This window comes from Peromyscus maniculatus, chromosome 7, assembly GCF_049852395.1.
Source record: "Peromyscus maniculatus bairdii isolate BWxNUB_F1_BW_parent chromosome 7, HU_Pman_BW_mat_3.1, whole genome shotgun sequence".
NCBI classification, from domain to species: domain Eukaryota; kingdom Metazoa; phylum Chordata; class Mammalia; order Rodentia; family Cricetidae; genus Peromyscus; species Peromyscus maniculatus.
In genome coordinates, this window is record NC_134858.1 from 101,259,425 (window position 1) to 101,287,184 (window position 27,760).

A 27,760-nucleotide genomic window follows, 5' to 3' on the forward strand; every position below is an offset into this window, starting at 1 on the left:
GGACTTCAGCATCACCTGGGAATCTGAAAATGGAGGTTGTGATGCAGGAGACCCCAGATGGAGCTTGGGTGTCTGCATTGCTCACTCCAGGGGTGCCGGGTCCATGGAATCAGAGCTCTAGATGGCTAAAGGGACTGATAAAACATCCTCGCTCAGCTTACACAGAAGATGACTGAAACATTAGTAAAACGAGAGCCAAGTAATAGTAATCGATTCTATTACCCATTGCCTGCCTGCCTGCCTGGCGGCTGAGTCTTACAGCCTGCCTTTCTGCTGCAAGGTAAGATTACCAAGCATTGCAGAGGTTAGAAAGACCTGCCAGCACCAGCCAGAGGCTTTCTTCCGGTTGAAAGTTGGAAGAGAAAAAAAAAAATTTCGTTTGATCACTGTGTATTCCAGAATCATTTACTCCTGTAACCCTGCCCTTCAAATCATTAGCACATGAGATGCTCACAGCTAATTGCTTTAACTCCTAAAAATATTTCACGCTCTTCTCCAATGACTCCTTAGGATTCTGCTTTCTGGCAACTGTAATATTTCTCTGTTTCCATTTCAACCCCATGCCTGCATTTTTCTCCTTATGGACTCCACAGTAGTCTTGTGATCCCAGACCTTGAGGAGGTAGGATTCAGTGTATTTGTTTAGGGTGTATGATAGATTTCAAATATATTGGTACCTAGGTTTTGAAGTCTTGGCTCCATTTCCGGGTCAGCAGAGCATGCTGACATTTTGAAAGGTGATGGAGATTTTCACACTCAAAAATTATAATCATGTGCCTTAGAGATGCCTCAGTGGTTAAGCGCATTTGCTGCCCTTGCAGAGGATCCAGGCTTGGTTTCCAGTCCCCACACAGGAGCTAATGACCATCTGTAACTCCAAGGGGATCTGATGCCCTCTTCTGACCCTTAGGGCACCGGGAATGCAAGTGGTACACACATACATACATGCAGGTAAAGTTCCCATCCACATAAAGTAAAATATAAATATCTTTTTAAAAATATAGCTGGGGGTGGCGGTATATACCTTTAATCCCAGCACTTGTGAGGTAAGAGGTCGCTCTCTGTGAGTTTGAGGCCATTCTGGTCTACACAGTGAGTTCCAGGTCAATCAGGGCTACATAAGGAGACCCTGTCTCAAAAGACACGTACACACACACACACTTACTATCATGGCTGGGGAGATAGCTCAGTCAACAAAGTGATTGATCCATAAGCATGATGTTCAGATCCTTAATATCCATGTAAAATCCTGGGTGCCCTAACCCCAAGCTGGGTGGGACGTGCAGACAAGAGGACCCCTGGAACTCACTGGCCTAGCCAATCAGTGAGAGAACCCATCTCCAAAGTATGGTGGAAGCAATTGAGGATGATACCAACATCAACTGCTGGGCTCCCCACGTGCACCCACACTTGCACCCACCCACACACCCACACTTTGTAATCATAATCAAGTGCTTAGGAGTTTACCTATTGGGGAACAAATGAGGGGAGAATGGGAAAAAGACAGCGCTAAACCAGACCCCCCTTTTTTTTTCTTTCTGATCACCATTGGCAGTCTCACAAGCAGCATTAGCTCTGACTCAAAACTGAAGGAAACACTACTTTGTGGGGTAAGGACAGAGTGGACTCTTAGCGGGAGAGAGTAGCACGTGAGCAGTGCCGCTCCCAGATCTCGGAAATAGCGGGTGTTCTGGTAGATCATGCGTCCAGGCTGAGCTAGCTATCGGGAGCTCAGGTGTGTCTGCCTTTCTCCAAGCAGTTGCTGTGGGTCTGAGAGAGTCATGGGAGTGCTCGGCTTTGAACTAGATAGGAACAACAGTCTCGCAAGAGTATGGGGCCAGCACGCTTTTAAGATTTCACAAGAGCATGCTGACTTTGTTGTGTTCTTTGTCCCAGAGAAAGGGAAGCAATGGTTCCTAGGGTCACAAGGGCGCCTGATCCAGAAGAAGAGGGCACAGCATCTTGCTTTAGAACAGTGGTTCTCAACCTGTGAGTTATGACCCCCGGAGGTTGAACAAGCCTTTCATAGGGGTTTCCTGAGACCATTGGAAAACACAAATATTTACATTATGATTCATAAGAGTAGCACAATTACAGTTATGAAGTAGCAACAAAAATAATTTTATGGCTGGGGGTCAGCACAACATGAGGAACTGTGTTAAAGGGTCACGGTGTTGGGAAGGTTGAGGACCACTGTTCTGGAAACATCCTGACAGAAATCTAGGATATCTTCAACCCCAGCATAGACTCCCCATCTCACAGCCTATAAGATGTCCCTTGCTCATTCTTTTTGTTTTGTTTTTTAAGACAGGGGTTCTCTGTGTAACAGCACAGACTGTACTGGATCTCACTCTGTAGCCCAGGCTGGCCTCAAACTCATTGAGATCCCCCTGCCTCTGCCTCCTGAGTGCTGGGATTAAAGGCGTGCGCCACCACGGCCTGGCGAAAGGTTTTTCCTTTATGGGAGTTGGAGAATGTGTGTATGAGAGTAGAAAGTGTCAGATCTTAGAGTTACAGACAGTTGTTAGCTGCCATGTGGGTGCTGGGAATTGAACCTGGGTCCTTTGGGAGAGCAGTCAGTGCTCTTAACCACTGAGCCATCACTCCAGCCCTGCTCATTCTTAAGAAACTGAATCACTCTCCCATCTACATGATCTGTCTGCCCATCTGAGCCTAGCAGTAGAGTGTCAATCCTGGGTGTGCTGCCACACGGCTGCAATCCCAGCGCTTGGGGACAGAGGCAGGAGGAACAAGAGTTCAGTGTCATCCTCATCACCATAGTCTGTCCAAGGCCAGCCTGGTCTGCAGAGGACCCTGTCTCAAACCAAAAGCAGAAAAGAACCAACAGAGTGTTGATTCTGAAGTCAGAGTGTGGCTCTGCCACATGCATGGTCTTAGGTATTACCTCTCCATTCTGTGCCTCAGTTTATTCAGTAATGGGTGAAAATCAGAACTCCTATCTGAACGGATTGAGAGCTTATCTGTCAAATGCTTGGAGGGGTCTCTGTCACCTGGTAGTTCTCAGGAACTGATCTGTTCCAGGGCTTTGCTGGCAAGTCTCATCCTGCTGTGTGGAATGGTAGCCTGTCTACTCCTGCTTCCCACCCAGCCTCCCTAGATTGTAGAAACTGTGTACGCAGCGAATACTCCTGATCCTTCTGGGTAGCTTACTGGCCCTTCAAGCCCAGGGCATACTTAACAGCCTTCACTAAAGGTCAACAATGTGGGCCCAGCACATGCTGGGTACTCAAGGAAGAAGGCCTCCTGTGAATGGGACTAGACCAGATCTTTTCTCCATAGGAAGGCCAGCTACCATGGTTATAAGCTTTATAAACCACTTTAGTCCTGAGGTACCATGTGTTATTTAGCTGCTGAGAGATTTTGACAGGCAGGCCATGCTTTCCTGATTTGCCCCCCACCCCCCTTTTCCTCTGTACAATGCAGGATTTATTTGGGAGAAGTCTGGATGCCATTCAGCCTGGCCCAGTGGCACTGGGCATCCTCATGGGTGTATTAAAAAGTAGTATGACGCTCAGTGAAACTTCAACATGAGCATAATGCTGGCCTGGCGAGGCAGGGTCACATTGCTCCTAGAGAGGACACAAGAGTCACCTGGCTTCTGAAGTTTTTCTCTGAGATGGAGGGCCGATTCCCAGACTGTGTGGAAGCTGACAAAAGAAACATCTGAGGTAATGGCCTCAGGGACTTGCTGCTCCACCCCTTATCTTGGATGCAATTAAACATACTGTATTGCTAAAAGCAACTCACCAATGGGCCTAGGGAGAAAAAATAGATTTTTCTTAATTATCGGAGAAGTCTGAATTGTAGTATTTTTGTCTTTGTTTATTAGGATCATCCTACTCTTAAGGGACTTGTTTGTTTGTCTCCTAGGAGACGGCTATGTGTGGAATATGAGTGACAGTACCTTAGTTCCCCAGGGATGGTTTGAGCTGTTTCATCTTTGAAAATCTCCTATTTTAGAAGTAGGATCTTTATATCTTTTATGGGAACAGCCAATTAAAAGCATCTATGAGATGCTTTGGGGTCAGGCAAACCAGGTAGCCAGGGAAAGGCATCCTTCTGAGACAGGGACTATGCACAGTACCAACCAAAGCCTCAGACCTGGCATGAGCTCTGCCTGTGGGCTGTGAATGCATGAGTGAGTGGGACTCTTCAGCGGACAGTGAGAAGGCAGGCGGCCATTCAACTCCTGGTTGCTGACCACTCGAGGGCTTGAAAACATATGAAGATGAACCTGAGCGCAGCCTTTGCAATGTCTATATTTTCTTCAGTAAAGAATCAAAGCTGGGCGGTGGTAGCACACGCCTTTAATCCCAGCACTTGGGAGGCAGAGCCAGGCGGATCTCTGAGTTGGAGGCCAAACTGGGCTACCAAGTGAGTTCCAGGAAAGGTGCAAAGCTACACAGAGAAACCCTGTCTTGAAAAACAGAACAGAACAGAAAAAAAAAAAAAAAAATCAAAGGGCAGGAGGGAACTACTCAACAGGAAGTCTCTATTTTCGGTTTCAAAAATCAGCTACTCTGATTCTCTTCCCGTGCCCAGAAGTGCCACAAATGTAGCATGCCACAGGAACTCAGTACTGGAACACACACACACACACACACACACACACACACACACACACACACCTACCTTACATCACAGACACACATATACAGACATACCTTATATCACACACACACATACACACACAGACACACAGACACACAGACACACACACACACACAGACACACACACACACACACATTCTTGCATTCCAGAGACAGGACTGATTTATCTTCTTTACCTTTCTTTCCCTTTGGCAAGGTCTCACTCCATAGCTCAGGCAGGCCTTAAACTTGCAGTGATCTGGCTGCCCCAACCTCCTGAGTGAAATGATTATAGTTATGCTGGGGGATGTCTTTCTATACGCTGTGAATATATGTTGTTCCCATTGATTAATAAATAAGCTGCTTTGGCCTATGGCAAGGTAGCTTAGGACAGGTGGGAAATCCAAGGAGAGAGATGGGAAAGAGAAAGACAGAGTCTGGAGAGATGCCAGCATGCTGCCCAAGGAGCAACATGCCAGCAGACTGGTAAAGCCAAGGAACACATGGCAAAACATAGATTAATAGAAATGGGTTAATTTAAGATATAAGAGCTAGCTAGCAAGAGGCTTGCCATAGGCCATATAGTTTGTAAATAATATTAAGCCTCTGAGTGATTATTTTATAAGTGGCTGTGGGACCATGGGGCTGGGTGGGCCTGGGGAAAACTCCGGTTACATAGGTATGTACCACCATGCCTGGTTGACAGAACTAATTTCTGTGATATAAAAAGAGTCACAGCAAAACTAAGTAATGAGTCCAAAACATAAATGAAAAGGGTAAAGGCATGATCTGTCAGTACACGGGAAAGCAAACGTGTATGGAATCCAGTGTATCGAAAGAATGTCTGCCCTCCTTAAAATATGAGAAAGGCAAATCAGAACTATACCGAGGAATAATTTTCTTACCTAAAATACTGAGCACATATGATCAGTGAGGATGTGGGGAAAAAGGTGCTCTCCGATATGTCTTTGACAGGAATATAAATTCTTGTTCCACTGTATAATTTCTCAGCTTTGCGACTATTACCATCCGGAAACCTCACGATTTCTCTGTCTACCTACCTCTCTTCGTTCTCAGTAGCATGTCCAGCCCATCATTCTGACTGTTAAAGACACGATGGTGGTAAGTTTAGAGAACGTTCTTGATCACAGATGCCTCAAGCTGCCCTGAGGCAGGTGTGGATCTCTTGTCTGAGCACAGCAGGGAAAGGATCTGTTTGTTAAGGGGCTGAGGCCCCAGGGACCACGTTCTCTCCCAACCAGGTGGCTACTAGTGTGGAGCGGTGGGAACGGAATAAATCTCTGGTTTCCACATACTGTGCAGAGGCGGAGAGCAAATGGAAGGATGAGACTTCTGGAAATGGGGGTGTGCAGCTGGCTTTGGGCAGAGGGACCACCACACAAGGAGGGTAAGATGGAAGAACAGAACTTGCTAGCCAGAAAAGGACTGCATACCCAGCTTAGGGTAAGGGAGCAAAGGTCTGCCCGTGGCCAGAAGAGAGGGCTTCTCTCCTCAGGGGGAGGTAGGCTGAAGGTGATAGGAGGCAGACAATGGACAATTTCATCTCTGCCTCAGTGGTAGTAGGGTGGAGGATGGAGTTCTCAGATGGCCTCCTCCGTCTATGCCCTCTGAAATCAGCTCATGACTAGGTGTCTTAGGGTTTCTATTGCTATGAAGAGACACCATGACCACAGCAACTCTTACAAAAGAACAATTTTAATTTGGGCTAGCTTCTAGTTCAGAGGGTTAGTCCATTATTATCATCACAGTAGGAAACATGGCAGCATGCAGGCAGACATGGTGCTGGAGAATGGAGCTGCAACATGTTGATATGCAGGCAACAGGAAGTAGACTAACACACTGGGCTCTTGAGCATAGGAGCCCTCCAAGCCCGCCCCCACAGTGACATACTTCCTCCAATGAGGACACACCCACTCCAAGAAGGCCACACCTCTTAACAGTAACACAAAAGAGTTTGGGGGCCATTTCATTTTCAAACCACTAGGCTATGTTATATAACGAGGCGAATAGCTTTTGAAAGTGTCCTGCCTCTAAGTTGGTTGGCCTAAAGTTCATCAAAAGTAAGAGCATCAGGGTGAGGCTGATTTAATCAGACCAAGGACCCAACACAGATACTGTTCTTCTGTTGGCTGAAACAGACCTATTTTTTTTAATGGATTAATTTTCTTATAAGTATGAATATTTTTCCTATATGTATGTATACCATATGCATGCCTGGTACTCTTGGAGGCCAGAAGAGGGCATCTGGTTTCTCGAAACTGGAGTTATAGACAGTTGTGAGCTGCCACGTGGGTGCTGGGAACTGAACCCTCTATAGGATCAGCAAGTGCTTTTAACTGCGGAGCAATCTCTCTAGCCCCAAAGAATATAGTACCTTTGAAAGTGTGTTTTGGGCTGCCCAGAGCATCATTTTTGTGGGGCTCAAAGGCCACCACTGAAATGAACACATTCTGTGATGGAAAAGCTTACATGAAATCAGGGAAATCAGAAGACACTCTCTCTCCTCCTTCCCTCCCCTCTGGCCCCTTCCTTCAGCCTCCTCTCCCATTCTTTCTGTTAAATATATCTGTGAAATGGGAGTTGTTGTGATCTGGATGTGAGCTACCCTGCACAAACTCATGTGTCTAAATGCTTGGTCCCCAGTTACGGATCCTTTAGTGGGGATGTCTGACCACAGTATCTGCGGATTATGGACCGACCCTGCTTCTGTGTGAGCACTCTGCTTCCTGGCTTGCTGGGAACGGGGTGGATGACAGCAGACACTCCAGCGATTTACCCAGGTGGTCTTTGTAAGGTCATTTGGCTGCAGGTTGGAGAAGGTACTCCAATGTGTGATATTGTGACATAATGAAACATATTTGATATTTTTGGTCTTTGTCTCTGGCTCCCAGCCAGAGCTCTTAAAACCCTGGCAACTTCCTAGATGATGAGAGCCGAAGGAGTGTTCTCAGTTATGATTAGTTTTTGTTTCTAGATCCTGAAATAGCTCCAAAGTGAAAAAAATAAAAATAAAAGGAGTGTGTTTTCCTATCATTGGTAACAAACCTCGTTTAACAACACTCACGTTCATGTTAAAGAGATGTCTTTAGTGAGACCCTAAAGGGTGTGGGGGTTGGTGGCTCCCCTCACCACATGCTGTGATTAGAAGCTAGAGCTTTTACCCTCACTCCTGACTCAGGGAGGGGAGAGGGACTGAATCAGTGAGAGCTGACTTAATTGCTAATGGTGATTTAATTAATTATGTCTAGAATGAAGGCAGCGTGAACCCCAGAAGGCCACGCAAGCACTGGAGAGCTTCCAGGTTGGTAGGCAGTGGAGGTGTGGGGAGAGAGGGTGGTGCTCTGGGAGGGGACACAGCTCTGTAGCTCCATCCTACATCTGACCTCATGCATCTATCCCACTTGACTGTTCGGAGCCGCGTCCGTTATAGAGAATGGGAGAAAACAAGCACTGTTCTAGCAGTTAATGGGATCTGAGGAGGGGGTTATGGAAATCCCCCAGTAGGGATAGTTGATCAGAAGTGAGAAGGGCAGACTTGATTGTCAGCTGAAGTCAAGGGCAGGTTAGTGGAACTGAACCCTTAACCTATAGGATCTGGCAAAAACCTCAGGTACAGGATGCCAGAACTAAATCAAATCGTGGGACATGCGGTTGGTATTGGAAGAATTTCTTGGTGTACAAGAGGTGTAGACATTTGGTGTGATTTTAAAAACGTCTAGCTTGGTGGGTGACATATACTATGACCCAGGAACTTGGGAGGCATCGGTAGAAGGATTGGGAATTGGAGGCCAGGCTGGGCTACATAACAAGAACCTGACTCAATGAATAAGAAGTAAATAAATAAGACTAAAATTCAATAATAATAATAATAATAAAAGTGCAGGGCACCATTCTCAAACAAGTTCCTTTGGAAGGCCTCAGCGTAGCAGGAGAAGAAATAAAAATAGAGTCATTTGTGTTCAGATTCCACCCACGGAGTGAAACTCAGCTGATTGTCTGACTATGAGAATTCAAGGTTAGCCACATCGCTGCCAAATCTCTCTGTCAGAGTTAATCCCAAAATACACCAAAAAGGCAACCTTGACCTTCGCATCAGTTGTTTCTCTCTTGTTCTGTCTCTCTGTCCTCAGTTTGCAAGTCAAGTGGCCTTGAGGTGACTGCTCTTTCTTTTGTTTGTACGGTCTTCAACCCTGCTCTGTGAAACCAGCCCCCTCTGCTCACTGAGACCCGCGCTGTTCTAGAGCTGAAGATAAAGGTGGCTGTACTAGGGATGTCACACTGCTGCAGGGAGATGCCTGATGTGGACCACTTGGAGGAAGAATGGTTAATTTTGTTCCTGGTGTCAGAGGGCTCGTCCCCACCACAAATGCAGAAACAGGGCTGCGGGGATCGCTGTCTGCAGTAAAGTGTTTACCCTGAAAGCATGAGGACTTTGAGTCCCAGAACCCACGTCAAGAACAAAGGCACCAACAAAGCCAGTGTGGTGGTGACACTTGTAATCCCAGTGCTGGAGAGGCAGAGGGAGAGGGGAACCCCTGGGGTTTGCTGGACTGCCTATAGTCTAATTACTGTATTCCAGGCCAATGAGAGACCCTGACTCAACAAACAAACAAACAAACAAACCCCCAAACAAAAAACTGGACAAGGTAGATGGCATTCCTCAGATAGTTGAGCTTGTCCTCTTGATTATACACACACACACACACACACACACACACACACACACACACACACACCTATATATATATACACACACACACACCTGTACACATACACACATATGTACACACATATACTTGTAGACACACATATCTGTATACACATATATCTGTATACACACACACACACACGTGCACACCTATATATACACACACACCTGTATACACACACATGCACACCTGTACACACACACCTGTAGACACACATATCTGTATACACACACACACACCACACCCAAGACAACCAACAAGCACATACCAGAAAAAGCTGGGCCTCTAGTTGCGTCAGATGCTCATGGGCACCTGTCTTCCTCCCTCGGGCCTTCAGTGTTTCATGGTCCAGCTCCCCACTGCCTGACTCTGCATCTCTGCCTGAGCTTGCCCCGAAGCACTGGGAAGGTCACTTGGCCAGCAGATAGCTGAAGCATCAATGTCCGCTGCAGCCCCCTTGCCTCCTTCCTCTGCAGTCTGCACCACTTCTCAGCATCCCTTTGAGCTTCTGCTCCAAACTCAGCTGCTCCTCTCAAAGACAGCCTTTGTTGGTTCCCTTCTCCGCTTCCCCTTTACTGCTGCTCCCACCCCTGACTCACCCACTAATTCCAAATAAATCACCGCCACTCCACTATTTATCTCCAGATCAGCTTCTGGGGAAGCATAAACTAAGACATAAATTAATCATGTTAATTAATTTTCAGCCTCCTTGGGCCAAAAGGTAATTAAATGTGTGTTTTCCTTCCCTTTCTGAAGGCCTGTGGAAGCAGTGCTGAGCCTTCCCACTTGGCTCTGCTGCCAAGTAGCAGACTTGAGATGCTCAGGGCAGGCAAATGTCAACCCCCGAGGGGACAGGCACGGCCGACAGAGCTATTTATTGCAGGAATTCTGGCTGTCAGTTCGGATCTCTGTTGACAATCAGAGGAAATCACTCGTTCTGCAAATATTTTCTGAGTTCTGTGTCTCTGCAAGAGGCCCAGGCAGTCCTGGCCAAATGAAAACAAGTGCTGTGTGTCTTCTGTGAGATGTGGCTTTCAGATCACTCTGTCAAAAACACTAATGGATCTGTTCAGAATTAATGTTTGAATTATTGTTGAGCTGATGATGATTAGCAGATGACGGGGTGAATGGTAATTGCTAGTTTTGTTGGGGGTTTTAATTTTCACACTAGGCAGGATTTATTTTAGATAACAACAATGACCCAGACCATTTTTTAAAGATACAGTCACTCAGTGTGGTGTGCACTCCAGCAGTGCTCGGAGGGGAAGTCAGGCTGCAAACGGCTGGGCTTCCTGGGAATAGCTTTGGAAACAGAGCTAGGAAAGACAGCCAGCCAGGTGTGGTGGTGCACACCTGTACTCTTTTTTTTTTTTTCTAATCTCCCATACTCTCTCTTCTCAGTGGTAACTAACTTTGTCTTTTTTTCTTTTATTCTTCGGTCTTACATAACATCCTGATGGCAGTTTCCCCTTCCTTCACTCCTCCCAGTCCTCCTCCCACCCCCTCCTCCAGATCCACTCCTCCCTTCACAAAAAGAGCAGGCCCCCTAGGGATATCAAACAAACAGGCATAACAAGGTACAATAGGACTAGGCACCAACTCTCATATCAAGGTTGTATGAGGCAACCCAGTAGGAGGAAAAGGGTCCCAAGCTCAGGCAAAAGAGTCAGAGACAGCCCTAACTCCCACTGTTAGGAGCCCCACAAGATCACCCAGCTACACAACTGTTTTCATTAGGGCTTCTGTTGCTGTGAAAAGACACCATGATCATAGCAACTCTTATAATGGAAAACATTTAATTGTGTGGCTTACAATTTCAGAGGTCTAGTCCATTATCACCATGGCAGGACATGGAGGCATGCAGGCAGACATGGTGCTGGAGAAGGAGCTGAGAGTGAAGAAGGAGCTACATCTTGATCCCACAGGTAACAGGAAGTGGTCTGAGATACTGGATGTAGCTTGAGCATATATGAGACCTCAAAGCCCACCCCCACGGTGACACACTTCCTCCAGCAAAGCCATAGCCACTGCAACAAACCACATCTCCCCAATAGTGCCACTTCCTATTGAGCAATTACATCCAAACTACCACAACAACCACAAAGTATATGCAGAGGAGCTCAGACCCATACAGGGTCCATGATTGTTGCTTGAGGCTCTGTAGGCCCCTAGGAGCCCTGCTTAGTTGATTCTGTGGATAGTGTTCTCATGGCACAGCTGTAATCTTAGCACATGGGAAGCTGAAGCAGGAGAATGGGGAGATCAGGTAGAGCCTGGGCTACACAGGGAGACCCTAACTCAAACAAGCAAATGGACCAGATGGGTGTGGTGGTGCTCACCTGTCAGCCTGGCTCTTAGGAGGCAGAAGCAGAAGTATCAAGATTTCAAGGGTGGGACTGGAGAGATGGCTCAGTGGCTAAGAGTAATCACTGTTCTTGTAGAAGACCATGTGGGTTCCCAGCACCCACATGGTAGCTCATAACTGCCTGTCATTCCAGCATCGGGGGATCTAATGCCCTCTTCTGACGTTCACTGGCACTGCATGCATGTGGCACACATACATACACTCAGGCACACACACATACACATAAAATAAATAATTAAAAAAGAGTTCAGGGTCATCGTTGCCTACATATGGAGTTTGAGGTCAGCTTATAATATATGAGACTGTTTCAAAAGTTTAGAAGAAGGAGGAGGAGGAGGAGAAGGAGAAGAAGGAGAAGGAGAAGGAGAAGGAGGAGAAGGAGAAGAAGGAGAGGAAGAAAGAAGTTGACGTTACAGAAGGAAGTTCTTTAGACTCGGAGCCAGCAGAGTTGTGCCTGGTGCTACCAATCAGCCGAGTGACCTTGGGGATTCACTTGCACTTTCTGGGTCTCAGTTTTCTCATCTCTTAAATACAACTCAGTGCTTGAGAGAATGGTTTTAGATGGACCCCAGGCCCCTTCAATATTCATGCATCTCTTTAAAAAGAGGCAGATCTGCTCTCTGATTTGACTTCATTTTACTCGATGTAGTAATATCTCCCAACAGAAAGGGTAGGGGGTGGGGAACAGGAGTGGAGAAATAGGGGTGGGGTAAAAATGAACATTTGAGGGATGCAGAATCGGGGAAGATCCTGCTAAAATGGTCCTGTTGGTCATTAGGGGTTTGAGGGATGGAGAGTCAGGGAGAGGCAAGTGGCGAAGGGTCCTCCTTTTGTCTTTGGCAGCTCTTGGGATTGTCATGGCCTTCAAGGCTGAAGAAAGGTCACAACTGTCCAGAGAACTTTAAAAATGACTTACTTTAGTATTTAAGTGTATCCACGAATGTGTGCATGTGTGCATGCACATGTGTGTACCTGTAGATGCAAATGCATCAGAGGCCAGAAGAGGATGCTGTATCTCCTGGAGCAGGAGTTACAGGTGATTGTGAGCTGTCTGCTATGGGTGATAGGAACTAAACTCAGGTCCTCAGCAAGAGCAGTATGTGCTCTTAACCATGGCTCCATCTCTTCAGCCCCTGAGAACTTTTATTAATAATAATAAGAAAATCTCAAAGTCTTTCTGCTACTTCTGATTTAATTGTTCTAGAGTGCACCATGGACACTATTTCTGAGACAATCCTACTGTGCATTTGGCATGGAATTGACCAGCTGAGCACCAGCGGCGGCTGGCTTGTCTTTCCCAGTTCCTTCATATGCTCCTCCCTCTCCTTCTCATTTCCAGGTCCCCAGGTGAGTAACAGGGGCAGACCAGAAGGACAAGCCTTCTAGAGTCTATTTTCTAGTAATTCTTTTGTTATTTGTGAGGTTTCATACAACTTGGCTTTTTTTCCTCATTAATATGATTCAGGTTACTTAAAAAATTAACTTGCGAAATACTCAAAAGAAAAAAAAATAACATCTCCAAGTGTCAGGTAAGTCAGCTATTCAAAGGCAACCCGCTGCTGATGCCACTAACATGTTGGGCTAAGTTTTGTGGACACCCCTTGAGAACCGTGCTGTACTGTATATAGCAGGAGTTGGCAACTTAACAGCCAAGTCTAGTCCACTTTCTGTTTCTATAATTTGTTTTTTGAGACGGGTCTTAGAACTAGCTATAGGGATGAGGCTGGTCTTGAACTCACAGATATTCACTTGCCTCTGCCTCCCAAGTGCTTGGATCAAAAGCATGCCCAGCTATGAATAGAGTTTCATTGGAACACAGGAATGCTTGCTGCTATCTATTGTTTCTGGTTGCTTTTACACTACAGGGCAAAGATGAGGGGCCGCAACAGAAATCATCTGACTTCCCAAGTCTAAAGCACTTACTGTTTAACAAAACCCTTTTTGTCAGTCCCTAGTATAGACCATTCTGTAGTTTCTTTTCTTCCATTTTGCTTTCTACAGGCTTTCCCTGTGTCATTATAATTACTTCATAAGCATCCTTTCTAATAGCAGGTTTCATTGCACATAACATAGTCAGGTGATGGTGTAGTTTTTCTCTTACGGCAAGACATTTATATATTTTTACCACCTTTTTATTTAACCCTTAAAATGCTTCAGGGAGTAGATTTAGATATAATCTCTATCTATCTATCTATCTATCTATCTATCTATCTATCTATCTATCTATCTATCTATCTATCTATCTCCCCCTACTTCTCCTTTCCCTCTTTCTGCACTCTTTCGCTGAGCTGCATCCTTACCCCTTGTATTCCTAATGCTTTCTTTAAGGTGCTGTCCGGATTGTTCAGCTAGTGGGTAGCAGGCAGCAGGTAGCAGATAGGAGCATATAAACACTCTTGATACAGAAGATAAAATCCCTATTCAAAGGTTGGATAGCAGCTTATACCTTATATCTTTGATGATGCAGTGGAGAATCCTTTACACATTTGCCAGAATTGAACATTGTCATTTTAAACATTTTCTTATTTCAGAGAGGCAAACAAGCATTATTACTTTAGTTTGCATTTCTCCTTTTTCTACGGGGACCAAGCTTGTCGCTAAAAGGCTGCTTTTCTTCTACATACTGGCTGCCTCCATCTTGCTTGGCCTCCTTCTTTCCAGGGCCCAGGGGAAGATGCTGGCCTGTCTCTTACCTTAGCTTGGAGCAAGGCTCCTGCTTCTGCTCGATTCTTTTCCACATCTCTCTCCCACTGAATTCGGATTGTCTCAAGGACATCGTCCAGACCAGTGCCCATGGGAACATCTGTTTGCTCCAGCTCAGACCCTGACAGCTGTTTGTACAGAACCTTCACATCCTGAAAACAACATTGGACACTTTAGGTAAGCTCCAGGGAGGAAAGAACAGATGTGAAAGTCTAGCCAGGAACAGCTGGCTCTGTGGGCACTACTCTGCCTCCATCTATCTATCTATCTATCTATCTATCTATCTATCTATCTATCTATCTATCTATCTATCATCAATCAGTCAATGTGTTTGTTTATTTTGCATATCATGCATGGGCATCACAGAGACCGGCAAAGTCCCAGGTCTTCTAGGTGTAGGTATTGTTTTCTTTTCTGAAGGACGCATTTCTTAGATTTTCTCAAGCCCATTCCCGTGCCCAAAGCAAAAAACTAAATAAACACATAATCAAAAGTAAGTATATGGATATAGTATAGTAACATACAGAAGTTTGGCACCAAATCAGGATATACTAAAGGAGATTAAAGCTAACTCTGGAGTCTAAGGGGTTACTGCTGGGGCATGGTCTTCAGGAACTGAACCAGGAACAGGAAGGAGTGGGCATATAGTCGCTGTCCCCTTCAGGCTGGACACAGGAGGAACCTCCCAGTGCCAGCATGGTTCAGTGAGGTATGATGCTCAGCTTGAAGCACCCTGGACCACGAGTCAGACAGTGATTTCTGTGTGGTGGCTTAGTGCTTCCTGCAGGTGGTGAGACCACATCCCTGCATCCCTCCAAGGTACCTTCTGGGCCTGTCACTTACAGATACAGCCTTCTTTTGTTAATGAGTGTGTGGGAACTAAAGTGTGGGTCTGTCTTTAGAATTATTCAGTTTATCCTGTTCATGGAGTGTTGAAAAAAAATCTGAAATAGAACACTTTAGGAGACCCTCTCCTCATTTTCAAGTAGTTCTAAGAGTCACTTCTGATTATGGACGTTGCTTCCACATATGTTTTGCCCTGGTTCTTGAAGACACTCGAGTTTCAGACTTTTGCAGGGAGTAATCTGATCCATGGCAAAGACTATAAAGGCCTTTACTAGCATTTTCCTTGAGGGCCTGGGTGAGCAACACAGGGAAGAGTCCCCAACACCTGTGTTCGGAGGTCACAACCGCACAGGTGAGTGCCTTGCTTTGGGAGGGAGAAGCCTAGCACCCCCGGCCCCACCTACCTCTTCATAGCTCCGGGACAGGAAGCCCAGTTCTTCTTTCAGGCTTTCTATCTGATGCTCCAGATCCGTCTTTGTCAAATTAGCTTCATCAATGACTCTGTACAGAGAGCTTACTTCCTCTTCTGCTGCTTTCCGGAACGGCTGCTCATTTTCATATCTGCAGACAAAGGGACTTCATCAGCTTAGCTGGGTAGCCCCCGAAGGGGAAACAAACCGGATTGTAGCTATTACCCAGAGGCCCACATGTGACAGGCAGCGAATGCTCATGGTGTTCCAGTGGCTTTGGGGCCACTGTTACTGTTATTGCTGCAGGAACATTAACATGAACACATTAGCAGCCAGCTTCTGGGAACACAGCTTCATGAGACCTTTGGAGCTGGGGTACTCTCAGGGGTTCTCATCACAGAAAGGTAATACCACATCTCTGTCTCTGTACTGAGCAGTCCTCCTCTTCATCCAAGGATCGTTTACCATCGTTGAAGACCTGCTAAGTATCAGACTGGGGATCCAGAAATGAACGCTATACTGCAATTCTTGACAGTGGCTGCAAACTCAAGTAGGTGGTGTAAAGGAGGGACCATGGCAAGGAGTGGGCACAGAGAGAGGTGGCGATGAATCCTATCAGAGTACATACTTCACTTAACCTACAGGGGGCGCTGCTGCTCAGGTCTGCCCATATCTATTGTGTAGCAAGGTGCTTTTGGCTTGTCCCTGCTCTCTCTAGCGGAAGGGAGAAGCATGGATTTATCTATCCAGAGATTTAAATGACAGATCAGTAGTAGAACACTTTCCTTGCTTGTGAGGGGCCTGAGTTGAATATCCACATCACAAACAAACACAGCCAACCAACCAACGAAACAAACAAAACAACAAAAAGCACACGGCTTTTAAAACAATGAATATGTATGTGGACATGCTTGTATCAAAACTGTCCATGTTGAGTTTCAACCCTCAGGCTCTCTTTCTAAACACTACCTAACATCTTCGTTGATTTCTCCTGGTACCTTTTCTTCACACCATGATGGTACCACTCAGCTGAATTTCCCAGTTGCCTCCATACATCCATAGGAGGGCAAAATCCACATTTCTATTCCAGGAAGTACCTTCAGGTTTTAGAGTTATAAGTCTTTACTTTAAGATGTGTGTGTGTGTGTGTGTGTGTGTGTGTGTGTGTGTGTGTGTGTGTGTGGTGGTGGTGGTGGTGGAGGACACTGGGGATTGAGCATGCCAAGCAAGCACTGTCTTCTGAACTGCATCCCCAACCCCTGTAATAAATTTCAATATTCAGAATCCCTAGGGACACATTTGTGACAGGTGATTTTGTCGAGGCCTCTACTTGTATGTTCTGGGTGCTGAGGAACTCATTCCCTCTCAAGGCCAATGGTCCACTTGTGGAAAGCTCTAATACTTGCTTATTTCTTTGTATAAAAGCTTAAACCTCTAGTCTTATAAAAAGGTGAGTTTGACTCTGGAAATACCCAAAGTCACTCGCTACTTTGGTAGTCCTACAAAGTATGTAAGTTGAGGGTTCAAGGCTGTCCTGGTCAGCAGAGTGAAATACCATCTCAAAATAAGCCAAGCATGGTGAATCATGCCTCTAGTCACGACACTTGGAAGTTGAAGGTGGAAAGATCAGTTGTTCAAGGTTGTCCTTGGCTACGCAATGAGTTCAGTCCAACCTTAGCTCCATGAGACCTCATCTTAAATAACAACAACAAAACAAAACAAGAACTGAAGGAACCAAGCCAAACCAAACCAAAAAAAGGGCTGGCAAGATGGCTCAGTATGTAAAGAGGCTTGCTGCCAAGCCTGAGTACCTGAGTTCAATCCCTGGAAACTCCATGGTAGAAGGAGAAAAACCAGCTCTCACATGTTGTATTCTGACTTCCACATGTGTACCATGACAAATGTACACACACACACACACACACACACACACACACACCACTAATAATACTTTTTCTTTAAAAAGACCCTTTTCTAGAGCAAGTAACGCTGCGCACAGTCCTTGAGCCCCTAAGTCCTGATTTTTTGTGGCTGGGTTTTCCTAGAGTCCCTGTTGTCTCAGGCCACCTTTCTGCTGTGGTGGAAGGGACTGGTGTGTACTCTGGGGCAGCATTATCTGCAATGGTCTGGAGTCTGGGTGGGGAGGGAGGGACCCTTGCCGCAGAGCGTTACCTCTCTTTAAAGTCATCCGCGCCAGCTTGGGTCGTCTCCATCTGCAGCATAATCCGGGCATTTTCCAAGACAGCCTCTCCCACCTGGAACAAAGAGAAGGGGGGTGCTTAGCAGTGGCTTGTGTGGGGCCCGGAGCTCTGGAGAAGGAGCTGAAGCTTCACAAGAGCATCTTGTCTTTCAGGATGAGTCTCCCTCTCTGAAGACAAGAAGGAGAAGGAGATAAGAAGGCATAAATCTGGGTGTCCTTCAGACATTTTAGAGTGAGATTTAGAGTAAGGTTTTTTAGGATAAAATCGTGATTCAAAGATAGATGAGTTCATAGCCGCTGCCACAGCCTGGAGCTCTCAGCTCCTCCAGGAACGTGGTCTGGCTCCTGCACGGAAGTCTCACTGGCTTTGTGTCACAGGTCTGTGTGTGTGTGTGTGTGTGTGTGTGTGTGTGTGTGTGTGTGTGTGTGTGTTTACATGCATATTCATATATAATACACACAAATGTATATATGGGTTCAAGGTTATTTTTAGGAATAGTTGTGAATAGGGCTGGAGAGATGGCTCAGCAGTTAAGAGCACTGGCTGCTCCTCCAGAGGACCAGAGTTTGATTTCTAGCACCGACGTGGTGGCTAAACAATGGTCTGTAACTCCAGACCCAGGGTATCTGACATCTTCTGGTCTCAGTGAGCACCGGACATGCATGTGGTACACAGACATATAAGCAGGCAAAGCAACTATACATACACACACACACAAATTAGTAAAAATAAATGAAAAGAATACTTTTTGTTTTGAGACGGGATCTTGCTGTATAGGGCAGGCTAGCCCCAAACCTACAATCTCCATCCCACTAGTCCTGGGATTGCAGACATGTTCCACCACACCTAGCCAAGAATTTTCATTTTTAGCTGGTAATGGTTGTGCATTTATAGAGAACAATCTGAGGCTTTAATATACACTTTACATTGTGGAATGATTATATCAAGCTAATTAGCATGCTCAGCATCACTGATCATCAGGGGAATGCAAATTAAAACCCCAGCAAGATCTGGCCTCCTACCAGTAAGGTATATGTTATCAAGAAGATGAATGATAACAAGTTCTGGTAAGGATAGGGAGCGGTTGCACATCATTGTGGCAAGGTGAATTAATGCAGCCGTTATGGAAAGCTATGTGGAGGTTTCTCAAAGAATAAACAAAACCATAAAAACAACAACGAACCTCAAGGAGCTAAAAATAGAAGCAACCCCCCTGTTATTAGCCAACTATACACTACTGAGCATATAGGCTTCATTTATACACCCCTGGGCCTAGAGTTTCTAGATCTTTATTGCATAGGAGGTGAAAGACAGGAATAAGGTTAGAAGGTAAGAAATACACGGGCAAGGAGATGGTCTACTTCATCCACTTGCCAGTGTGCTCAAGGGCCAGGCTCAAGAAGAGTTCAGTCTTTGCTAGTGGGAGATTCGGTGAAATGAAACTAAATCTGATGGATGGTCAGACTGGGGCCAAGGAGCATAATCATTGCTTCCCCCACAAGTGGAACTTCGTGAATCGGAGAGATGGGCTGGCAGTTAAGAGTGTTTGTGGCTCTTCCAGAGGATCTGAGTTCTGTTTCCGAAAATCCAGTGTCTCACAACTGCCTGTAACTCCAGCACCAGGGTATCTGACGCCTTTTCTGGCCTCCTTGGGTAACTGAATCCATGTGGCACATGCACTCACATTCACATCAGAATAAATCTTTTAAAAAAGACTTTCTCTCCTTAACCCACCTTCTCTTCTTCCACTGGTTTAAGAAGCCCTACCCACTCCCCCAGGCTGGGGCTTATACACTTTTTTTCCTTCAGCGCTGAACCTTGAACCCAGGGCCTTAGCATGCTAGGCAAGTGCTCTACCACTACATATCTCCAGCTCGCTTTGTACATTTTATTTTGAGATAGCGTTCCCTAAGTTGTACGGGCTGTCTTTGAATTTGTTCTCTAGCCCGAGAAGGCCTTGACATTGCACTTCTCCTGCCTTGGAACCCTGAGTAGCCAGGATTACAGGTCTCTGTCATTTTTACTTTTGTGAGACAGGGTCCCCAAAAGTACACAGCCCCCACCAGCCTGGAACTCACTACGAGACCAGGCTGGCACTGAACTTTCTGCCTCTGCCTGAGTGCTGGTGTTACGGGCATGCACCACCATGTCCAGACTGGCTGACATGCTTCAAAACTTATTGAATGAATGTATGAGTAAATGAATGGTGTGATCATGGGTGACCGTTCTCAGTCATTCCCTGGATCTGGTTTGAAGGTTATTTCCAAGGAGCCATTAAGAAGGGAGTTTCCAAATGTTCCTGGGATTTTTCTCCTTTCATGTCAGTTCTTGGGTTCAAGTTGTATCATCAGGCTTGGGTGGCAGGCATTTTTATGCACCGAGCCATCTCACTGGCTCTTTCCTTCTGTCTTCAGATTAGGTCTCACGATGTTGTCTAGGCTTGTCTTGAACTGACTGTACAGCTCAAACAGGCCTTGGACTTTTGATTTGCCTTGTTGAGTGTTTCGAATGTTTGAATGTGGAGCCTAGGGAATTGACAATCAAAACTCTTAAAATAGGTTTCTTGAAATTTTTGTATAATTAAGTTTATTTAAACAAGAAAAGGAAAAAGTCAAAGAAACAAAGCCAAGTATGTGTGGGTGTTTGTGCAAGTGTGTAAGCACGTGTGTGCATTTTTTTGTGTGTATATTTTTGTGTCTGCATGTGTGTGTATATTTGTGCATGTGCGTGCGTGCGTGCGTGTGTGTGTGTGTGTGTGTGTGTGTGTGTGTGTGTGTGTGTGTAGAGGGCAGGATACAGTTCTGCAAAAGTTCTGCAAAAGCAGAAAGAAGGTGGAACCATGGCTGCTTCAAGTCTTCCCAGGCAGTACTGACCCTGGGCTTTGGGTACACAAGCTTGTGATCTCCAAAGACTTTCTTCACTTTGCCCTGCTACAGTGCTATGGGGCACATGGCTTTGTGACATCTCCCATCTATTACAGATTCCAGATATTAATTAATACGAAGATGCTCAAAGCCACGCCCAAGGACACCAGGTAGAAAGGCAGAGTTCTCAGAGGTCAGACAAGGCCGGTCCCCTTGATTTGGCTCCTCCACGGCCTTTGAGTTTTCATTCTGGGCTGAGAACGGGAGTAATTTGGATGCTGCCTGCCAGGCCGATATGGTGGCTGCATCCAAATCTCTATCCTTGGAGGCTGTGTGGGCCCAGGGCTGCGGGAGTCTGGAGGCCTTCCTGCTTTTTGCTGTTGTTTAGTAACAATCAAGGGTTTATTCCACCCTCAAGTAGAGGCTAATTATAGGCTCCGGCTTGCCCAAGTACAGCCTGCTGACCATGCTTTCCCAATCCCGATCCAGACAGCGATCCTAAAATAAACTAAGTCTCCACTCTTACCACGGAGGGCCCTGCAGTACCCATCACCACCTTTCCTAACTGGGCAGAAACTCCATCTCGGGGGTTGGTGGTTCCTCGGCATCCCCAGCTTGGGAAAAAAATGAAAGGGCAGTTATGTGGTATGAGGAGGGCTGTGACCTTCACTGGGATTTAGTACAGACTCAGACCTGGTACGGTGGCCCAGAGGGGTCCTAAACAAAGGCAAAGCATGATGCCTGTAAGGGAAAACCTTCAGGAAACCTTCCTAGTTGAAGAAAGGAAGGGAAGAGGGAAGGGACGTTGTATTTATTGACTATCTAAGCCTGTGCTCTACAATGTGCCTGAGCTGGCTTGTCCTGACTGTGAGAGCGAATCAGTAAATATTTTAGAAGTTCTGTGAGGTGGTTGTTAAACACACCATCATGAAAAGTTAAATTATGTGAGCTTACAATTAAGTAATTTAAAAATAAAGGCAGCACATATTCAGAATAAAAAGGCAGTAGCCCCCACCCCCATGTTGTTCTGATATCATGTGATATCTGATTTTGAGGTTTTCTGCTTTGACTGTGTCTGGATGGTGGAAATGCCATACTGTGTGGTACCCCGAATTTCTTTCCAGCCCTGCATTTAGTGAGATGTTGATAGCTTGATAATGGTCAAGGTCAGGGTATTTACACCGAGGAAATTGGCAAACACTACAAACCACAGGGTTTATTTTCGGGGAGACAATTGTTCACACTGATGATGCCCCACCTTGCATCCATGCTGGATACTCACAACTTCATTAAATGCTGTGGCACCTTTTAACACTCATTAATTCATTAAATGCTGTGGCACCCTTTTAAAACTCTTAACACATTCAGCTCACCGATGAGAATAACAGCATCAGAGAGCTGAAGTTGCCCCAAATCACACAGCTGGAAAGCAGCAGCAGAGCCAGAATGCCATTCCAGGTCAGCATGACTCAAAGGTGTGTGTGTGTGTGTGTGTGTGTGTGTGTGTGTGTGTGTGTGTGTGTATGTATTCTAGTCTAAAAGAGTCATCCAAATTTAAAGGTCCTTCTGGACTGCTTTTTTCCATTTTTCCTGCCATGCAGACAGCCAGGACCCCTGGCTCCTCTTTGGGTTGCATCAAGAAGATAAAGAGATCTCTTTTCCACAGATTCTGAGATCGCTAGGCTAACCCCACTGACTCAATCATCTCTCCCTTCAATCCCCCCGCCCCAGCCTTCCTTCCAGATCCCCATGAGTAGATAAAGTCTGGGGGAAGAACTATGGATGTGTGTACCCAGGGAACTTTGCTGCTGAGCATTTTCTCAGGAGAAGAAAGAGCATTTCTATTTTAAGCTATGAGAGATGTACATTAATTATCTAGTCCTCACTGATGTATGGCTGAAGAGGATGCAAATTAGCATTGCCTCTTTGATCAGCTTTCTTTCTAGGGGAGAAGGCAAAGAAAATACAAAGTGTCACGATGTACAGCCATTGGACTGTGTGTCCACAAGAAGAGCTATGTCCACAAGAAGAGCTACCCATGACCCTGGAACCATGAGACCTTACTCTCTGGGAGGAAACTGTAGAAATGAATGAATAGTGGTCTTCAGTAGGCAGCCTGGCAGCTTGAGTGGGCAGTAGGCTCGGAGTGCTGGGAAGACCACCAATGGGGAGTCTTCTCCTCCTACTCTCTCTCTGACCTGAAATGCCACCATCACAGTTATTTTTTAATGCCAGGTCCCCTGCTAAGAGACTGCATGTGATGACTTGAATATATAATGTCCCCTATAGACTTAAGTGTTACAGCCTTGGTTCTTGGCTGGTGATCCTACTTTGGAAGGTATTAGAAATGTAAGGAGGTTGGAGCCTAGTATAGGAAGTGGTCCTCTGGGGCATGTTCTTGGGGCTGTATCTTATCTGTGTCTCTGCTTCTTGGCTGTCCCAGGTCAGCAGCTTTTCCTTCCATCACTGATGGTTCTGCCTTTCAACAGCCCAGAAACAATGAAGATGCCTGACTGGACCAGAAGCCCTCAAACTGTGAACCAAAAAGAAGCATTCCTTCCATTTACGTGGTTTAGTCAGGTATTTTTGTTACAGCAGCTCAAGCCTGATTAACTCACCCCATCAGAGCAGGGTCAGTAGGAACTGATTGTGGGATCGGGTGGTCATGAGGGTAAGGGACTCGGGACTTGTAAGTACTGATGGAGGGAGAAACGAGATCCTTTTAGAGGGGACATCTTGGATGAGTTTCAGGGATGGGCCGTGAGAGGCTGTGGGGGGTTATAGAATAAGTTCCAAGGGGCTGATGCAGAATGGAGGAAGCAGGGACGGCTGTTGAGGGAGGGGTAGCTGTTGGAGGCTTTTTTTTTTCTTCTGGCTCCCCTCATGGAGATGTCCTTAGGGTACCTTATTCAGTGGTTTTTCAAGAATGATCGCCGGCATCCCTAGGAGCTTAGGGAAATTCAAATGATCATCCCCCTCAAAGTAAGAATCAGGATTTCTGAGGCTGGCTCACAAACGACTTGTGTTTTAACCATCCACCTCTCCCTCATGTGTTGAACAAATGCTTTGTACAAAGAGGAATCATGACCATCGTATAATGACTACCATTCATGGTCTACTCAGTCTGTGCCAGGCAGCCTGCTGGATAGAGGCTTACACACACACACACACACACACACACACACACACACACACACACACACACACCTCGAGAATCGGCATTTTGTAGAGCTTTGCCTCCAGCATGCCCTTGTTCTTGTTCACATGGTTGCCTGGGACACCTGGAACACCTGCAATACCTCACAGCCCTGGCTGTCTAATAAATCCTACTCTATGTTGATTTCACACACGCTTTCTCTGAATAACCTTATTTATTCTTGCCTTTGTCTCCTCTGCATATGATTATTGGTTACCCGAGGGCAGGTTCTGTGCATGCTGTTAGAGAATGAGCAGCTACTCTGGGAGATGAGGTTTAAGAGGCAAGCAAAGGCCACCTATGGAAGGAAGGCCTCAAAGACAATGGGAAGGGGTGGGGATTTTCCTGGGAAGTCATAGTAAGGTTTTTAAGCATGGTACCGATGTGATCTGGGTTATGAAGGAGGACTGTAGGAGACAGAGAGGATGCTGTGCACCAGAGGAGGCTCTTGTACTTATGTGGGTCATTTATCTTCCTAATGATGAATGATGGTGGCATTGACAATGTTGGGTTGGGGGGGGGTGAAGAGCAGAGAGGACAAAGTAGACACTTCTTGATGGTGGAGTACTCCTTTTAGGCTGAGTTACTGGAGCCTGGGGTGAACCTTGCTGCCTCTGCTCCTCTGCTCCATCATCATTGTGTTTGAATCACTCCACCCTATTCAGTATCAAGAGCCTGTAGGTGACGACACTCTTCTTCTTTTTTTTTTTTTTTTTTTTTTTTTTTTTTGGTTTTTCGAGACAGGGTTTCTCTGTGTAGCTTTGCGCCTTTCCTGGAGCTCACTTGGTAGCCCAGGCTGGCCTCGAACTCACAGAGATCCGCCTGGCTCTGCCTCCCGAGTGCTGGGATTAAAGGCGTGCGCCACCAACGCCCGGCTGACACTCTTCTTCTTACACCTAGCTCTTCTTCTCGCCGTAGAGTAAGTAACACTAAGATTTGGTTTCCTCATCCACAGTAACACTTCCTCCTTGGGTTAGTTGTGAGAACTGAATGACTCAACGTGTGGAAAACACTCAGCAGCCGGCCTGGCACAGGGGGAGTATTCCACACCTGGCGGCCATTATTATCATTGTTAATTGTCTTTTGGACAAGGCAACTGTTCAATGAGTGTTGGATGAATTAGATTGGTTTGTGCATTCAGCCATTGCTCCCACTCCATCTGTTCTTTTAAACTCCTCCCCCCTTTTTTTGTGCTGGGGATTGAACCCAGGGTCTCTTACATGCTAGGCATTCACTCTACCATGGAGCTACACTCTGGCCCCTTGCTTATGTCTTTTTTGAATGCACAGGCAGTTGAATGAAGACTTCCATCTAGTGGCTTGATATATTTTTTTCTTACAGTTTCTCCTGTCTGTGGTCCTTGGAAAAACTCCAGTCTTGCTTACTCTGATGTTCTGGATTTGATCTCTTCCTGATGTTGCTTCACTGGGGACATAGTTATTAAAATAAATGGAGCTGGTGGTGGCAGGTGAGGGATTGAACCATGATTGTGTTTTTTAAAAAGGCAAAGACAAGCAGCATTTTAAAACAGGCCATCATGTGAGCCCAACAGTGCCATTAATGCTTTATTTAGAGTTAAAGATATTGGTGTCCCAGCAGCCAGAACTGTAGGCTTATGGAGGAGTTGGGCAAGAATGGACTCCTGGGAAATTAACTCAGTTGGCAGAGTGATGCGAGATTCCCTTGGAAACATCTTCACTTTTATTTGACTTCAAGTAAGGGTGGATGCACAGCATGACTTGCTTCTAGTAATAAATGAACAAGAAGCTCAAATCTGTCCCTAGCACCCAGCCACGCTTTTCTTACCATCACATTGAAGACTGCCATCTTGCCAAGCCCCCACTCACGTGTGTCCCCTTGGCTTCCATGACACCACTCTCCTGCCCTTCCTGGCATGCCAATTAATTCTCCCTTATCAGAGGTCTAAATGCAGCTGGTTCTCAGGGTTGGATCTTGGGGCTTCTTTTCATTTGTAAGCAATCTCATCTATCCACAGAGATTTATATGAAATGAAATTGTGTGTGCTCCCAGTGTCCATTTATCTTTTATTTTACTTTTGAGATAAGATCTCACTATGTAGACCAGGCTGGCCTCACAGAGATTTGCCTGCCTCTGCCTCTTGAGTGCTGGGGCTAAAGGTGTGTGCCATCATGTCTAGCTGACTTCCACATTTACACCTTGAGTTCTGAAATTCCCTTTCAGCTCCAGCCATGTACATCTGCTTTCTCTTTATGTGGCAGTTGCACTGACATCTCAAACTTAACATCTTGACCTCTTACCTCCCACATCTAATCCAACATTAAGTCTGGTCCATTCTCCCTCTATGATGCCTCTCAGACCCAGCCGCCTGTCTTTATCTCTCCCCACGTCCCTTGTGCCCATCACTCTCATGCCCTCCTATGTTAGCTCACTTAGCGTTTGCTCCTTCAGTGTGCTTTTATTTTGATGGTGGTGGTGGTGGTGATTGGGACTGAGTACAGACCTTAAACTTTCTTCCATTGTAGTCTACATTCTGCTTCCAGAGTGCTCTTAAAACTCCCGAAGGAGATCATGTCACCCTAACTTGACTGGATCAAACTCTTCAGAGGTGCCTCTTGTATCAGTGTCCTGGTTAGGGCTACTATTGCTGTGATGAAACACCATGACCAAAAGCAACATGGTGTGGAAAGGGTTCATTCCACTCACAGTTCCACATAACAGTGCAGCATCAAAAGCAGTGAGGGCAGGAACTCAACCTGGAAGCAGGATGTAGAGGCCATGAGAGGGGTGGTTCTGCTCACTGGCTTGCTCACATGGCTTGCTCAGCCTGCTTTCTTATAGACCCCAGGACCACCGCCCAGTGGTGGCCCTTCTTCTGGGCCCTCTTACATCAATCACTAAATAGGTAAATTCCCTACAGGCTTTCCTACAGTGCTATACTATAGAGGAATTTGTCAAGGCTCCTTCCTCTCCAATGACTCTAGCTTGTGTCAACTTGACACAAACGTAGCCAGCACAATTAGGCATAAAGCTTGAGCCTAAGACAGCAGCCTTCAAGGCCCTATATGCTTGTCTGTGTTCCAGTGGTTTACAGGTCCACTTACTCTGGGGTCTGGTTGTTCTGGATCACACTGGCCTATCTGGGTTCCACTGGTCTGTCTTTCTGGATCACACTGGTCTTCCTGCCTCTGCCTGGATCTCTCCTCATCCTGACCACTTCACCGTGGGGAGAACTTCATCTTCTCTGCTCATTCTCTGAATCATTTATTATGGATTGTGATGACTATCAAGGTTTTGTTTGGAGATAGAATCTTACTGTGTAGCCCAGGCTAGCCTAGAACATGCATGCTCCCTGCCTTAGCCTGCAGAATGCTGGGATCACAGGTGTGCTCTTATCGATGACTGCTTGCTGATTGACTAGGGAAACCCCCATTGTTGGCTGCGTGGAGACTGACACAATAGACATCTGTTGAACTGACAAGCTGCCAGTACTCCTTTGTGGAGAAGCAAAGCTGGGGTAAGACTTTCTTCCTAGACTCAGAAACCTCAGAGGCCCCAGCTGAGTCCAGCCTGAGAAGCACTTTATTGCTTTCTCATCTGGATGGCTCCAAAGACATGTGGTTTGAGCAGCAGGCATGTCAAGACTCGGTGGCCTGGGGCACTCTGTTGGGTAGCCAGCTGGACTTCCTCTTACTGTTCATCTCTGTTCTCCAACCTCTGTCCCCTTCTACTTAACCAGATGTTCTCAGCCTTCCCAATGCTGCGTGCGACCCTTTAATACAGTTTCTCATGCTGTGGTGACCCCAACCATAAACTTACCTTTGTTGCTACTTCATAGCTGTAATTTTGCCGTTAA

General features: G+C 46.1%; 1 protein-coding gene across 1 annotated transcript in view; it reads right to left on the minus strand.

Moving 5' to 3' along the window:
* Nucleotides 1–27,760, minus strand: part of Bfsp2 (beaded filament structural protein 2) — a 56,500-nt gene that overhangs the window by 10,606 nt on the left and 18,134 nt on the right. The window contains exons 2-4 of the mRNA XM_006978674.4: nt 17,837–17,919; nt 15,659–15,815; nt 14,399–14,560 (exon numbers count right to left, since the gene is read on the minus strand). Coding sequence (XP_006978736.3) covers nt 14,399–14,560; nt 15,659–15,815; nt 17,837–17,919 — 402 coding nt within the window. The remainder of the gene's footprint in view (nt 1–14,398; nt 14,561–15,658; nt 15,816–17,836; nt 17,920–27,760) is intronic.